The 14,700-nt window shown below is 36.1% G+C and overlaps 1 protein-coding gene across 3 annotated transcripts in view; it reads left to right on the forward strand.

Annotated features, from left to right (window-relative positions):
* STXBP5 (syntaxin binding protein 5) overlaps positions 1-14,245 on the forward strand; it is a 125,245-nt gene extending 111,000 nt beyond the window's left edge. For all 3 annotated transcript variants that reach the window (XM_026078737.1, XM_026078740.1, XM_026078738.1), the window contains 6 exons: positions 599-838; positions 2,349-2,718; positions 8,217-8,382; positions 9,165-9,276; positions 11,652-11,872; positions 12,608-14,245. In XM_026078737.1, coding sequence (XP_025934522.1) covers positions 599-838; positions 2,349-2,718; positions 8,217-8,382; positions 9,165-9,276; positions 11,652-11,872; positions 12,608-12,649 — 1,151 coding nt within the window. In that variant the 3' untranslated portion in view covers positions 12,650-14,245. The remainder of the gene's footprint in view (positions 1-598; positions 839-2,348; positions 2,719-8,216; positions 8,383-9,164; positions 9,277-11,651; positions 11,873-12,607) is intronic.
* The last annotated feature ends 455 nt before the right edge of the window (positions 14,246-14,700 follow it).

Consider the following 14,700-nt stretch of genomic DNA (forward strand, 5'->3'; position numbering starts at 1 on the left):
TTGCATACCTGTGCCAGACAGCATTTGGTAGCATTTGATATTTGTCTTACAAACAGTTCAGGTGTATGTAAATAATCTATTAGACTTCCTCATGCAGGATTTCCTAAAGTTGAACAGTATTACTGGAAGTCATTACAGGTCATGACCCATTGCTCTCTGGATGTCACTGGAGTTCTTAAACTAAAAGATTTGCATCTTCATAAGATCATTAAACCATGTTCCTTAGGAGCCAACAGATTTAATCTGATCAATCAACTAGGAAGATAATCAGCAAGGAGACTTGTAATTTTGTTTTTTAAAGGACTCCTCCTGTTCAGTGATGACTGTTCTTCTTTGTCTCAAGAAGACAGAAACATGCCACATTGTGACAATAGCCTAATGGCTACCTCTGAAGTGAAAGATTGGGTGTTTTGCCCAGGATACGCTGTAGAAAATTAGGCCAAAAGGAGAGGTGATTAAGGAAGTAAAGTAGTAATAAAATAAAAATCAATAGAGTTGATACTTAATATATACTTCATGCTAAAAACAAAAGTAAGTCTGATTTTTCTTAATCCCTGCATTTTGCCATGATTTTTAATTGATACTGGTTTGTTTTCAGATGTCAAAGACAACTCTTTCAGTCGATCCCGGAGTTCTAGTGTTACTAGCATTGATAAAGAATCACGCGAGGCAATTTCAGCTCTTCATTTTTGTGAGACTTTCACAAGAAAGGCTGATACATCACCTTCCCCATGCCTTTGGGTTGGAACCACTCTGGGTACAGTGCTCGTCATTGTACTGAAYTTACCCCCAGGAGGAGAGCAAAGACTTCTTCAGCCAGTAATTGTTTCTCCTAGTGGTATGTACAAAGCAGACGGGCTAACTAACTTTGATAGTATATCATTGTCGTTCTTGATGCCTCTTTTTTTTTCTTGAGGGACTCTGTTTTTCTCAGATTATGGATTAATTGGCAATTAATATATATTTCATTGATCTAGCTAGTAAGGTTAGCGATCTAGATTGATGACTTGATTACCAGAGTTTGAAATACAGTTGTAAAATTAAAAATAAGGTTTTATATAATATCAAAATATCACTTTAATGTGTACTTGTTGAGGAAAGCATGATATCTAACCTTAATGTAGTACATGGCAACTTCTAAATGGAGATAGCGGAAGAGTATTTTAGGTGCTTGATTTTTAATCACAAGGTAGGAAACTTAAAAATTTACTGCATCATGAAAAAGGAATTAAAATTAAGGGTTATATATTGAACAACTATTATTAAAAAGCAATGATAAAATACTCCTTTGGATTCCTGTGAGACATCTTGTGGCTTGTTTTTCTGAACCATAGCAACTGATTTCGTTGCAATTACACATTAATGGTTTTCAAAATGTTGCCCAAACAAGGATATTATACTGAATACACTTTGTTAGTCATAGACTTATCTTTCCTACTACCACTGTGTCGTGCAGCATATACTGCATAGCTCCCCTTTAAACTGAGATGTCTTCTGGACATGCAAATTGCAATGCTAAATGTGATTGGAATAGTTTGGCAGCTAAACTGTATTTGGTTTGTGTTTGTCTAGTATGATCTTGGCAGTAGTAGTCAGACTTGGTAACATTTTATGGTAAAGGCAAGACTGCAGACAGAACAGTATGGTGAATCCCTGAATCTGCAACTTGGACCTTAGAAAATACTTCTTTGTGTGATTTCTTGCATACTTAGCAAATGTTCATGTTTCTACTCAGATTGGAATGAACACTGGAGTAAAATAAAAAGAAATGTACTAGCTTAAGATACGGCACACAGACTGTGATTTAAACAATGATGAAGGAAAACTCCTTTCCTCTTTGATTTTATGCTAGAAAGAAGTGGGCTAAAGTATGAACTGCAGGAAAAACCCAGGTTGCTTGTTTCTGAACATGTCTGTTTTGAAGAAAAAGGAAATGCTCACCTTTGACTAATAGGATTTGTTATAGATACTAAGCACACAGTGTGCTCTTCAGGAGAGAATGAAATGAGTTGCCTTTGTTACACTGAACTTTAATATGAATATGCGTTCCAGCTTGGTTCTCTTACTAAATGTGCACATTTCCATTGAGGTTAATGGAGTGTATGCATACCCTTAACCCTTGAAAACAGGTTTAACATTTTCTTGCATAGGTATGTGCTCTTGTATGTGCTTCAGTGGTTTTCAGATTAACGACGAGAGGTTTCGGTAAGTCTGTGTTTTGCTACAGAGGCAAGTCTAAGTTCTTATTTCATTTTCATTTTGCTAGCTTTTTAAAAAAGAACATTTTGTAGCTTGAAAGACAATTTAGGAGAACTATTTTAGAAATCTGCTCAACTTCTGTGTCCTAGGAACCATCCTGAGGCTAAAAGGGGCCATCTTGAGAATGGCTTTTCTGGATACAACAGGATCTTTAGTCCCACCAGCACATGAACCCTGGAGAGAACACAATGTTCCTGAAGATAAAGATGAAAAAGATAAATTGAAAAAGCGGCGACCTGTCTCAGTGTCCCCCTCTTCCTCTCAGGAAATCAGTGAAAACCAATATGCAGTGATATGTTCTGAAAAGCAAGCAAAAGTTATCTCACTGCCATCCCAGAACTGTATTTATAAGCAAAACATAACAGAGACTTCTTTTGTTCTTCGTGGAGATATAGTGGCATTGAGTAACAGTATCTGCCTTGCATGTTTCTGTGCCAATGGACATATTATGACTTTTAGGTAAGACCTGTTTAATAGTAACTTAAATATTAAAAGGAAAAAATGAGCCTTTATCTCCTAGATAAAAACTTTCATTTTCCATAAAAATATCAATAAAACAAAAAAAAGTTAATTCACTCAAGCTGATGAACCTTAAAAATTTTGGGAATGGATAATTTTAATTGTGTATTCCTATTAATTAGCTCTTTGACACATGGACAAGCTTACTGTTTTAACTCAAGCTATCCTGATTTAACAAATGGAGAGAGTTCCAAACATGGGATATAGGTCTGGGAATTGATGAAGATCGGCTCAAACGCAAATTTACTCCTTCATGGACAAAAGGGCCTTGAAGCAGACTTTCACCTGATAACTCACTACAGCTCGGTATATTTTTGTGAAGCTGCTGTGGTGCTGTTTACTTCATACTCATGCCTGAAATTTTCTGTTTTGCAGTGTAGCCTGCTCATGTGTCAAAGGCCTTAAACTCAAACTATAAAGGTGAAGATTAATTGCTAGCAGTTGTAGCGTAGGAATAAGTCGTCTAAAATAAGGGGTGGGAGTTAGGATTTTAAGCTTGTGTAAGGTAATGTTTGAAGGTAGTTATACATCACCTATGTAATTTTTACATATCTTTTTTTTCTTGAATATTTGCAAATACTATTTTCTTCTGTATAGCAGTAGGAAAAAAATGTGTATATAGCTATATCCTTGCATCTACATTTTCATCTTGCCATTAGCCATGAATAATATGGAACACTGCATTATAAAATTGTGCCAGTAAAACTTATTATATTTAAGGTTGTGAAATCAAGAACTCAAATCAGGAAATTCTGTAAATAGGTACTCACTTCTTCAGGAAGTTGTTAGGAATAAAACTAAAGTTCATGCATACTATAATTAAAAATAAGTCTTGGTTGTTAAGTCTGTTGGTAACTCAGTATGCTCTGTATTCCTACATATATTCTAAACATCTCTTGAAAATGCTGCTCGTTTTGCTAGTAGAGCACCATATATTTGAGCATGACTGACCTTTTGTAATGTAGTCTTCTCTCAGTCATTTTCAGAATATAATAATGTCCAGCATAAACATAATTTTCTAGAAATTTATGTAAATAATTTCTGTATTTACTGATGTCTTACTGTGAAATATTTAAGAGAAGTTCAAGAGCAATTTTCTGTCAAAGTCTAATATCTCCTATGGGAGCAATGCAAATGATATAATTTTCCTGTATGAGAGGGTTCAATTCCTATCAATTTGGGGGAGTCAAAATGCATAAGCATGTCATAGAAAATCAGAATATCAAACACCTGTCTGTGGAACTGGTACATCTAATACATTCGTTGACCACATGACACTTAATGATTGCACTCAGTCTGACCTTTTGTTTTAAACAATTGTAGTTCATGATTCTTTAAAATAAAAAAATTCAAATATTTAACTGATGCAGTGCTGTCTCCTGGATGTGGAGACAACTTGAAACAGTGGCCTCTGGAAAGATTAACTTTTCCACCCTTCCGTTATTCTGAAGCCCTATCGTAGTACTCCAATGTCCATATTAATTACTGATTCTTTAGACTTCTATACAGAAGAGGAAAACTTTGAGTAGAGCCCACAGATAGTGATAATTAAGGTTTTCTAAAGGGAAAGAAATGCATGGAAGAAAGGGAGGAGAGATAGGAGAGACAAAGGAATGAAACTACGGGGAAAGAAGAAAAACAATTCAGTCAGGGGTAGTCTGAAGGGCAAGCATTATTTTTCCCTAGTTGAAGCTGAACTTGATACTATTCAGCTATTATATACTTTTTTTCCTTCATGTAAAACCCATAGAGTTTATTATGTTTAGTGTATGTACATTACAGAGTGCATACACTAAATTAAATCTCAACTGAGTGCTGGTATGTCAGACTTGAGGGGAAAAAAATAGTGGATATTATTTCTAGAGAATGAGTAAGCACTTCCAGTAAGGAATATCCTTGAAGTGAATCTGCTTTTATCACTCTAAACTAAATCTAACAAAAATCTTGTATCGTTTTGCAAATACTTTGAATTGATGGTACCATATTAGCATATTATGAGATGTCCTTCCTTAATACCATTAACTTTGCAAGTCAGAAATCATGAGCAAATAATAATTGGCAAGCAATAATTGGGGAAATTATTTAAAAAAACAACACCCTTTTCTCTTCCCCTTCCAAAGCAAAGTCCCTACTTTTTAATCTTCATCTACCACCTCCTAGCACTTCTCTACAGAAACACGGTAGTTTCAAAAAGTCCGGCATGCTACAGTTTTCCCCTCTTATCCCTCTGGCTACGAGATGTTTCCGCAGTGTTTTTTGCGTGAAGTCACAAACTTACTGTTCCCAGGCTGCCCGTGGCCAGCCAGGAGCCAGCATCAGAACAGGTGTAGGTGTGTTAGCGTAGCCCTGGGCCTGAGCAAAGTCGAGTTCCTGCTCAAAGTCGGGGAATATCAGTTTTGGTTCACACCCGTGGTAATACTTGCGGTGAGTTCAGAGTACAGGTTTGCAGGGCTTGCAAGTCTCTGCAAGAGTCTCTGCAGATACGCTATGAGTTACTTGCAGGTCTTTGCAGCTTCTCAAGTACATATGGCCATAGCTGGAAATATGCAGAGTTGTTAGTAATATTGTAAGAAATAGCAGCACTGTCTGTTTGGGGGTTTGGGTTTTTTTTTTTTTGGGGGGGGGGGGGGACAGACAGATAACATTTCAATATACAGTCAGAACCAGTAAACACAGTGTGGAACTAACCTAGTCTTCATATTAGCCCATGTGTGTGAGAGCAGTATGTGAAAAGTGTTTCCCACCTGAGACAGTTTTTTGGTTATGTGAATAGTCAGCTGACAGTGTGATTGGATATATTGGGATGCTTAAAATAAAAATGAYTGCAGAATAAAACTTTTAGTTCTCTTTCAAAAAAAGAAAAGAGATGTCTGAGTTTCCAGGCACTTCTTTTTAATCCATGCTTGGAAACCCTAGTTTTCAAATGTTAGATGTTTTTCTTATAAACCATGTTTTGAACAGATCTGTACATGTTTTGCTTTTTAATCATTTCAGCACAAAAAAACCTCCTGTATTATTGAGATTGGCATTGAGAACTGAACAAAATATTCAGGGTTGAAACTAAAGCCAGCTTGAATTGTTCTGACAAATGCAGACATGGTCCTTACTGCTTACAGAGTTTTGTAATTTTTCTTTCTTACAAAATGTAAGATACCTTCAGTCTGCTTTCCATCTGTATGAACAGCTGATTTCTGTAGCTATGGATCCATTGCCATCAGCTTCTCCATCAAACACAATGCTATGGTATTGATTGCCATACATTGTAATGAATGTGAGAATTAATGTTTTCCCTGCCTTTTAGGGACAGCTTGCATTTATACTTCATACTTGTTTTTTTGCTGGCTGTCTAAATCCTCATTTTTGAAAGAAAACAAACACTAGTATTTATGTAAAAAGAAAAGCTCTATTTTTTCTTAGTCAAGTTCTTTAAATGAAGTTTCTGCAAAAGGCTGTGTTTCTGTGCAATCCTTAATTAAAATCTCAGATTTTACTGGATATCAAAGGTAACAAGTTCTTAGTCTTCTCTGTTCATGTCAGCCACTGACAGTAACAGGGCAACAGATCTATGTAGCTTCCTGCCTCTTCTGCAGATCAGAAGTTCTAAGATAGTCTGCTAACTTAAATATCTACTGTGAATCTTACTTTCCTCAGGGTCATTTTGTTTTCTAATGAACTTTGCATGGAGAGATATGTGCTAAATTAGGAATACTGAGTTTTTACAATGTGCAGAGAAGTTACCTCCCAAGTATTAAACTCTGTCAGCCCTCCCCTGACTTAAAATGGCTTTTCTGTTGTGGCACCCAAGTTTATTAGAACAGGATTAATTTCTTTTTGGCAATGGTTATTTCTGGTGGCCGCTGCATTGGCTTGCCAAGTGAGGGTCAGACTGGTGACTGACCTGAGAAGAAATGAATCACTGCTCTGAAGTGAACTTACTGTGCTCTGTGTAAAGTTGTCTGAGCGTTGTCGTACCCGAGATCCCCATTGGCTTTGGAATACTTACCTACTGCTAACAAAGTCAAATGGATCTTGCCATTCTGCTTGAAGCTGATATAAATACCTTGCAAATTGGTTAATGTTACAGATTTGTTTAATACTCTGAAAATGCTGTCACTGAGGTCATGCCTATCCTAAGTGATTTAATGTAGTGATTTGTCTTGAAGCTGTAAGGATGCCTTATGCTTCAGTCAACCCAAAGCCTGGCAGTCTCCCCTCACTAATTCATTCTTAGGAATATTGCTGTTTTAGATACATGCACAGCAGCCAAGTCAGTGCTGGCTGGTGGGCTCACAAGGCAATATTGCTTTTTGTTTCACATCTGTAGAATTGTTTCCAAAGTCATGTTACCCATCCTCCTTCCTGTCTGTCATAAATGAAATACACTTCTAGGAGGCAATCTGTAAAATGTAAGCATAACTTTTAGAAATCTTTTATTGTACCTTGAGGGGAAAAAACGCTTATTGTTGCTATTACTTCTTCCCCTTTATTTTTCATTGCTTTCAGCCTCATTTTGGCTCCTTACTCCTTTTTTTAGTCTCTAGGAATAATAATATTACTCAGATGGTATCTACAAAAGAAACTGCTTAATATATTATTGGTACTGCAGCTAAGCTCTTTTGTAAGTTCTGCTTTTACAAAAATTTCACAGGGAATATTTTTGAGGTAGTGGTTCACTTTGGGTTCTATTTAGCAAGACATTAGGTGTTCAGTCCCTTCTTATTTGCATTTTTTATTACCTTGAGAGAGAGGAATGTTTGGTAGCAAGAACATTGTTACAGCCTGGGTCTGCTGCATCTGCTCATCAGTAGCTTGATGCAGTAAATACTGCGGTTAGATGTGCAGAAACAGAAAATACCAGGTAAGCAAACTTTGCTTTAAGAGATTTTTGTCTTAAATATGCAGCCAACCAAAAAAGGAAGGACATAAATTTGCAAGATTGTTGTGTTTAGGTTACTGAATTCTGTTTTCCTTTGAAAATCCTTCCCCTGTGTATTTCCAAGTGTTCCCAAGCACATTCTTTCAGACTTTATTTTCAGTTGAGGCAGAATTGTTCACCTGAGAGAAAAAACAGAATATTTAATTATATATAAAGGTGAAAATTCTTGGCAAATACTTATTAAAATACTTTGATTATTGAATAATACTTTAATTGTATTTGTGTTTTGCATGATTTAGGGAATCATTTAAATGATACTTTCAACTGCATCTGTGATGCAGATGTCTAAGTTTCATTTTTGAGATGCTGCCTGGAAGATTTCATATCTATCTTCTGAGGTTTTGTAATCACACTACACAATGTCCTGTTTAAGCTGCACTTATTCAGACAGTGAAAAGGGTATGAGCAAAATGATACATTGTGGTTTACAAATCACAATTATTTGATCAATATTAGACAATCCTGCTATATTTAATGATTTTTTTTTAATTCTTTTCTTAAGTTTACCAAGTTTAAGGCCCTTGTTGGATGTATATTACCTGCCACTCACAAATATGCGGATAGCCAGAACTTTCTGCTTCACCAATAATGGACAAGCGCTCTACCTTGTCTCACCAACTGAAATACAAAGGCTCACCTACAGTCAAGAAACTTGTGAAAATCTTCAGGTAAAGCGTAAAAACTAATTTACTATCATCTAACATAAATATCCCCTGGAGATTCCAGTTCTAAATTCATGATGCTTTCATGGTAATTGAGTTTGTTGAAGGCCAAAGTATATCATGCTGTAATTTTCCCACAGTGTAGAGCCTGATTCAGGATGAATCGTTTCCCCTCCTCTTACATTGTACTGTTTTATCCCCTGGTATTTGAAACATAGTTTGTTACTCAGTTTTCTTTTTATCTGTATGAAAGTGTTTAATGTGTGCAGTTAACAAAACTCCCTTGTGCAATTGCTGCGGGTAAAGATGCACACTGCCATCAGTGGGGCGTGCCAGGTCAAGATACTTAGAGGCTTGATAAGATTCACAACCGTGCTTCGATGTGGAAGTTGTATAAAATCCTGAAGTAGCAGAGAGAATCTGGAAGGTCTGCTTTCATACCACACATAGATATGAGTATTTGCAGGTACAGTTTCAACAAAAGCAGATCAGGATGTTGCCCAAGTTGTTGAGGRGAAAATACAGCTATGCTCGGACATGCTTCTTTGCAAATAGTCTTGAGCTAATAGCTTGTGACTATCAGAACAGATGGTTCTGACAGATTTCCTAATCTGTTTTTCTTTCTTACTTCAGAAGTAGCCTCGACTGTCTACTGCAAAGCCAAATGCTTCTTAAAGCATTTTCATTTTAAAATTCAAATCCACAAAAATCTTTAAAGTGAAAGAATATTCCATTAATTTGTGTGTGCAATAATTTATGCCTTGTTGTGTCTCTTCTTCATTGCAAAGGAAATGTTGGGTGAGCTCTTCACTCCTGTAGAAACACCAGAAGCACCAAACAGAGGTTTCTTTAAAGGCCTGTTTGGAGGTGGGGCACAGTCACTTGACAGAGAAGAACTCTGTAAGTTTTTTGTATTATTTATTTTTCTGGTATTTCCACGTAAGGAAATCAGTCAACCATGAAGAATGTATTACATATGTTAATATAACATTATATTTTCAAAGAGAAAGCTGCAAAAAGGGAATGAGGAAAAAATACTTTTTTCATAGTTTTATATGCTGCACCCCCTTTACCAATAAGYAACAGAAAAGCTTGTTACTATTTTCTCACAGGCTTCTCTACCTCTTCTCTATTCAGGATAGGATAATAAGATAATAAATGGGACAGCTGATCTTATTTTTCTTCATCTTTAAGTGTATGGTACTGCCCATGATTCATACTGCTAACCTAAAAGAGGCTGGTTCTGGAAAATACTTTTTAGACAGTGACAAAGTTAAATTGCTATTCTACTTCGGTTCCTTTGCTGGATTCTTTTTCTTCATTTGATTTGTGAAGAGATGGCTTAGGAATGACAGTGAGGACAGGACTGTGTGATAGTTCAATTCAATGCCCTTTTCATACAGGATAGTAGAATTCATATTTGGCCAAATTTTTATTGCTTTCTTTCATTGCTTTTTCTCTTTCAGCTTTATTAATCTTTTATTGTGGCTATATGCATCATTTTAATGTATTTAAAGGATAAAACCAAATTTCCTCTTATACAGATGAAACACCATATTATGCAAACTTATTGGGAAGCAAGAACTGTTTCCTTTTTCATGTGAAATGTTACTTTTAAAACAGGCAAGGCTCCTTTGCAGTCCTTTCTTTTATAGGTTCTTTTGATCTATCCATTAAAAATAAAATTAATCTTTACCACTTATGCCTGTATATGTTGAATAAATAACGTATATTTAGAGGTCACTTTCTGAGTTTAAAATTCCACATGCATTTATGTATGTGTAATAGTTTGAAACACTAGCAAAGTTCTGTATTAGACAAACTTGTGTGCATAAGTGAAACATTTAATTAGTCAGTAAGACTGAGAAAGGGGAAAACTACTTTTTCATGGCCACAGAAAAGCACACTTGTAACTTCAGAAGTTATCCTTTTTACTCAATTTCAAGTTTCCACCATTTTACGCTGGCTCTTCTGACCTATTTTTAAAGAGATCACAAAYGTTTCTTACAACTCAGTCTAAGGGGTTTTTGTGGCTTTTGATAGAAAGACCTGTTTTGTCTCAAACCTTCAGAAAATTACTGCTGAATGGAGTAAAAACCTAATGAACTGCAGCCTGAAAATAAGTTTATTGAAAATTAAAAGACATCTGAAACTGTCTTTAAAATAGAAATAGTTAACATGAGAATCACTGCAGGATCTGTCTGCAATACAAGGGAAATAGTTTGTTGCCTTTTTGTGCTTCTTCAATACTAAGAATTTTTATAGTATTAGTTGAAATGAAATTCATTCTTTCTAGAAGCATGAAATCAGAAAATCCTAAAATATTTCAGAAAATTGTTAGCTATGTGAATAGTCTTATTGCTATAGGAAAAAAAGATGTAAACCATAATTTAATTTTTTAAAAAGTAAAAAGAATTAAAATTTTTTTTATCAGACGATTTGGTTTGATTTTCAGATATTAAAGACACATTTTTGGCCTTTGTTCAAAAAATTATTGTAGAGGATACAATTCAGTTCAAGACTGACACCTCCATTAAGTGTCTAGAATGAGCTATGTGCATAACATCTAATTTTGAGCAAAGGAGATGTAGTCAACATGGTCACTGGAGTCGAGAGAGCTGTTCAGCTGACCAGGCCTGGGCCTTTGCTATAGGATGAACCTTTTGTTCTTCTAACTGTACTGCCTTTACATGGTTTGCATTACTTTTTTTTTTTTTAAACATAACTTTTGCAGTGTCTATAATGGGAACACAGACACCTAAACTTTGGGTATCTGAATTTAAAACTGCACTCCCACCACAGGAAAATTCTACTGGTAGAATTATCCTGGCTGGCTGCACCAGCAAAGCACTTCCAGAATTGACCGCATTGTGTATTGGCAAAGTTCTCCAGTTTTGTCTGCCTCATTCCCAAAACCCTCCCAGTGAAGCGAGCTATATTGTAAAGAACCATTTCACCAGCACAATTCTGTTGGTGCCAGTGATACTAGCCAGCGCTGTTGCGAGAGTTTTAATTTCACACTTGGGCTGTGAAGAAGCTACAGTTTTATAAAATGCCTGGAAACTTTGAAATATATTTTCAAATGTCAGTTTGATTAAATTCCCTCCAGTAACATCAAGCATCAAGTGCTCTTTGTAGCCACAACTATGATTTAGTGTTTGGCGTCCATGCAAAATGATGAAATCTCTTATTTATAAACTGGTTACTTTGGTATTCATGTAATAATGATAGAAAACCATACTGTTCTGTTTTTGCTGCTTTGCAAATGCCTCTAGTTGGAGAGTCTGCATCTGGGAAGGCATCGAGAAGTCTTGCCCAGCATATTCCAGGGCCTGGGGGTATCGAAGGCGTCAAAGGAGCTGCATCTGGTGTAGTTGGGGAACTAGCACGAGCCCGGCTGGCACTAGATGAAAGAGGACAGAAACTAGGAGAACTGGAAGAAAAAACCGCAGCCATGCTTTACAGTGCTGATTCTTTCTCTAAACATGCTCATGAGGTGAGTCCATTGCATGTTAAACTGAGAGCATTAAACTGATTCTGTCTCAGATAAATACAAGTTTTGCAACTAACTGACTTTTGCTGTAATGCATATTAAAAATATCAAAAGGGAAGGCAATATCCTTGATAATGGACACTTGAGTTTTATCTGTCAAATGTAATCTCTAATAGTTAAGTATTAATGTAAGCAGCTTTGCCAATCAGCGTGTTGGTCTGAAACATACCCTCTGCCTCAGTGGCATGTAGACTTGCAAATATTTAATAGACTTGCCCATTATTTAATAAGTTCCTATTATTTCAAGAATGTGTCACTGATTTAGATGTATTAAGAGTAATGCTGTGTGTGATTCCTGTGGGTTGTTAAGAAAGATCCAACTGAATGCAAATCCCATGAATCTGAGATAATTTTTTCCTCAATAAGTACAAAGGATAGCTGTTCCCTTCGGTGTTCATGTAAGATCTCTTTCCACCCCCGACCTCCTGTGCAGCCTTCCCATCCTCTCAAAATTTATCTTTTTCTCTCCAAGTCCAGAAGATCAGCAGCAAGGTTACCGTTAGAAAATTCATTGCACTGACCCATCACTGTTCAGCAGTGTGGTTATTGCAGCTGTGAGAAGCCTTACTCAGGTCCCTGTTTCTCATTCTGCTTTGTAAGCTTGTAATTTGTTTGTTTCGTTGTACTTGATAGATTATAGAAACACTAACTAGAAATGGGTTTTATGTTTGTTTTTAGATGATGTTGAAGTACAAAGACAAGAAGTGGTACCAGTTCTGATGACCCTCATCAGTTACATCTATATAATTTTGTCCTGATGAAAAAATCTTCTGTTTTTTCATTGATTTTTGCCAGGACCATTGAAGTTTAAAGGAGTATTTACCATTGGATACTGTTGTTTCCTAGCACAAATCACACACTGTTTTACCTCAGTCGTGGCTTTAACTGAGGAGCTTTATATTTAAGAGAAACACAAACAAAAACTCGTGTTTCTTTGCTTTTGGTTAGCTGAGAGTTGGGAACAGAGCAGGTAACTTGAACGTATGGAAAAGAGGGTAAAAGAAAAACGTGGTGTGAGATGGGCAGGGGCAACGCAGGATCAATCCTGTGTTAATATTTCATATGCCAAAAGTTTTTGTGCTATTGTAATTGCTGCCAGTGTTATACCCTCCTGTGAGGAGAGGCAATAAATCAGGGGTCCAAGAGCTGGAATAACATTGTTTGTCTTACTGGACAGTAGCTGACTTACACCTACCCTCTCTAGGACTCATTATATTTACTGTTGTTGTTGAAGAAGAGTTGAAGTTTGCTGTCATTTCTTTCATCAGAAAAACTGGAAGCTTGGAAGATTTCATGTTGAAAATTGTATACATAGTTGACCTGTGCATAGTCTTTTCTTGGACCCCTGATCTAGTATTCTTGTATTCACATCATATTCTGTGAAGTGCAAAACAAGAGGATACACAATTTTTGCATTAAAAAAGTCAAGTGATTAATATGACTGGAATGTGTCATGCTGGGAGTTTTCATTTGTGTTATGACTGTGCAATGTGAAACGTGGCAACATCTTCATCGTGGTGAGAATACTTCAACTTCTGTTTATTTAAATATTAATTTTTGCCAAAAATAGTTATTGGTTCAGTTTGTATAAGATTTAGAATTGGCTGTGGGTTCCATTCATGCTGTGAATTTTTATAAATGTTTAACAGAATGTATCTTTACAGCCATTAATTAAAATAGCTGAAATAGCTGCAGGTTTCGCTTAAAACTTAAGTTATAGATGCCCCTTTAGTCCTTTACTACCAAATCAAATAATTTTGGACTCAGGTTTTCAAACAGTTTTACACTCAGTGGAGGTGCTTATGCATGAATAATGGCAAGCATCTAATATTTAATAATTGTCAGTATATTGTTGTTTAGCCAATTTCTAAATCCTGCTAGTAGAGCTATTTTACAAGTACCTATCTCAGCCCCACACAGTACTAAAGACAGCTGGCCTAAGGTTTGCGTTTAGTCTCTAAAGCAGTGTTTCCAATAACGTGGTCAGTGGTAAGAGTGTACACTAAGACAGTTTTCACAGCTTCAGGAATTGGTGGAATAATGTTCAGTTTGGGCAGGGTAAATAATATAGCTGAGCTAAGTCATTAACGGCTGCTGCGCCAAAGCTGTAACAGTGGGGATCATGAGAGCTCTTTTAAAAAAAGAGAGAGGAATCCTTAAAAGAAGTTTTTGCATTTCAAAAATGAATTTAGATTATTTTCTCAAAGCAGGAATAGTTACTGACTGTTTCTGTTTGATAAGAGGGAATACTTAGAAGCTGATAGGTGATGTCTTGAAATACTGTCTGTAATAAATCGTTGGGGTATGCTTCTCCAAGCACTGGCTTCTGTGTGGTTTTTACACACTTTTTTGAATGTTCCCAAAGCAAAACCTGGGTTATATTTGTATTATAAGATGATGTAGCAGGTACATAGATAAGGCAAGCTTACAGTCCACTTAAGAGATGCAAAATACTAAAGTTACTGATAGTTCTTAACTCATTTTTTAAATTTGTCACTTATCCCAGCAAATGTACTTGGGCTTTGTAGCACAAATTGATAAATTGTCTGATTTGTGTATAGCATCATGTAATTAAAAAAAAAAAAAAATCTGTTACCGGGATGAGGATATACCATACCATGTCCACAGTTTAAAGAGCTTAACAAATGTGAACGTGACAATTTGAACAAGCAGCATTATGATGGCTCTGGCCTATATCTGCCAAAGCCATATTAGCGCCTGTTAGTTAACTCAGCTCGCCACGCTTTTTTTTTTTTTTTGCTTCTGCACAA

The sequence above is a fragment of the Apteryx rowi genome, unplaced genomic scaffold (assembly GCF_003343035.1).
Source record: "Apteryx rowi isolate R43461 unplaced genomic scaffold, aptRow1 scaffold_485, whole genome shotgun sequence".
NCBI classification, from domain to species: domain Eukaryota; kingdom Metazoa; phylum Chordata; class Aves; order Apterygiformes; family Apterygidae; genus Apteryx; species Apteryx rowi.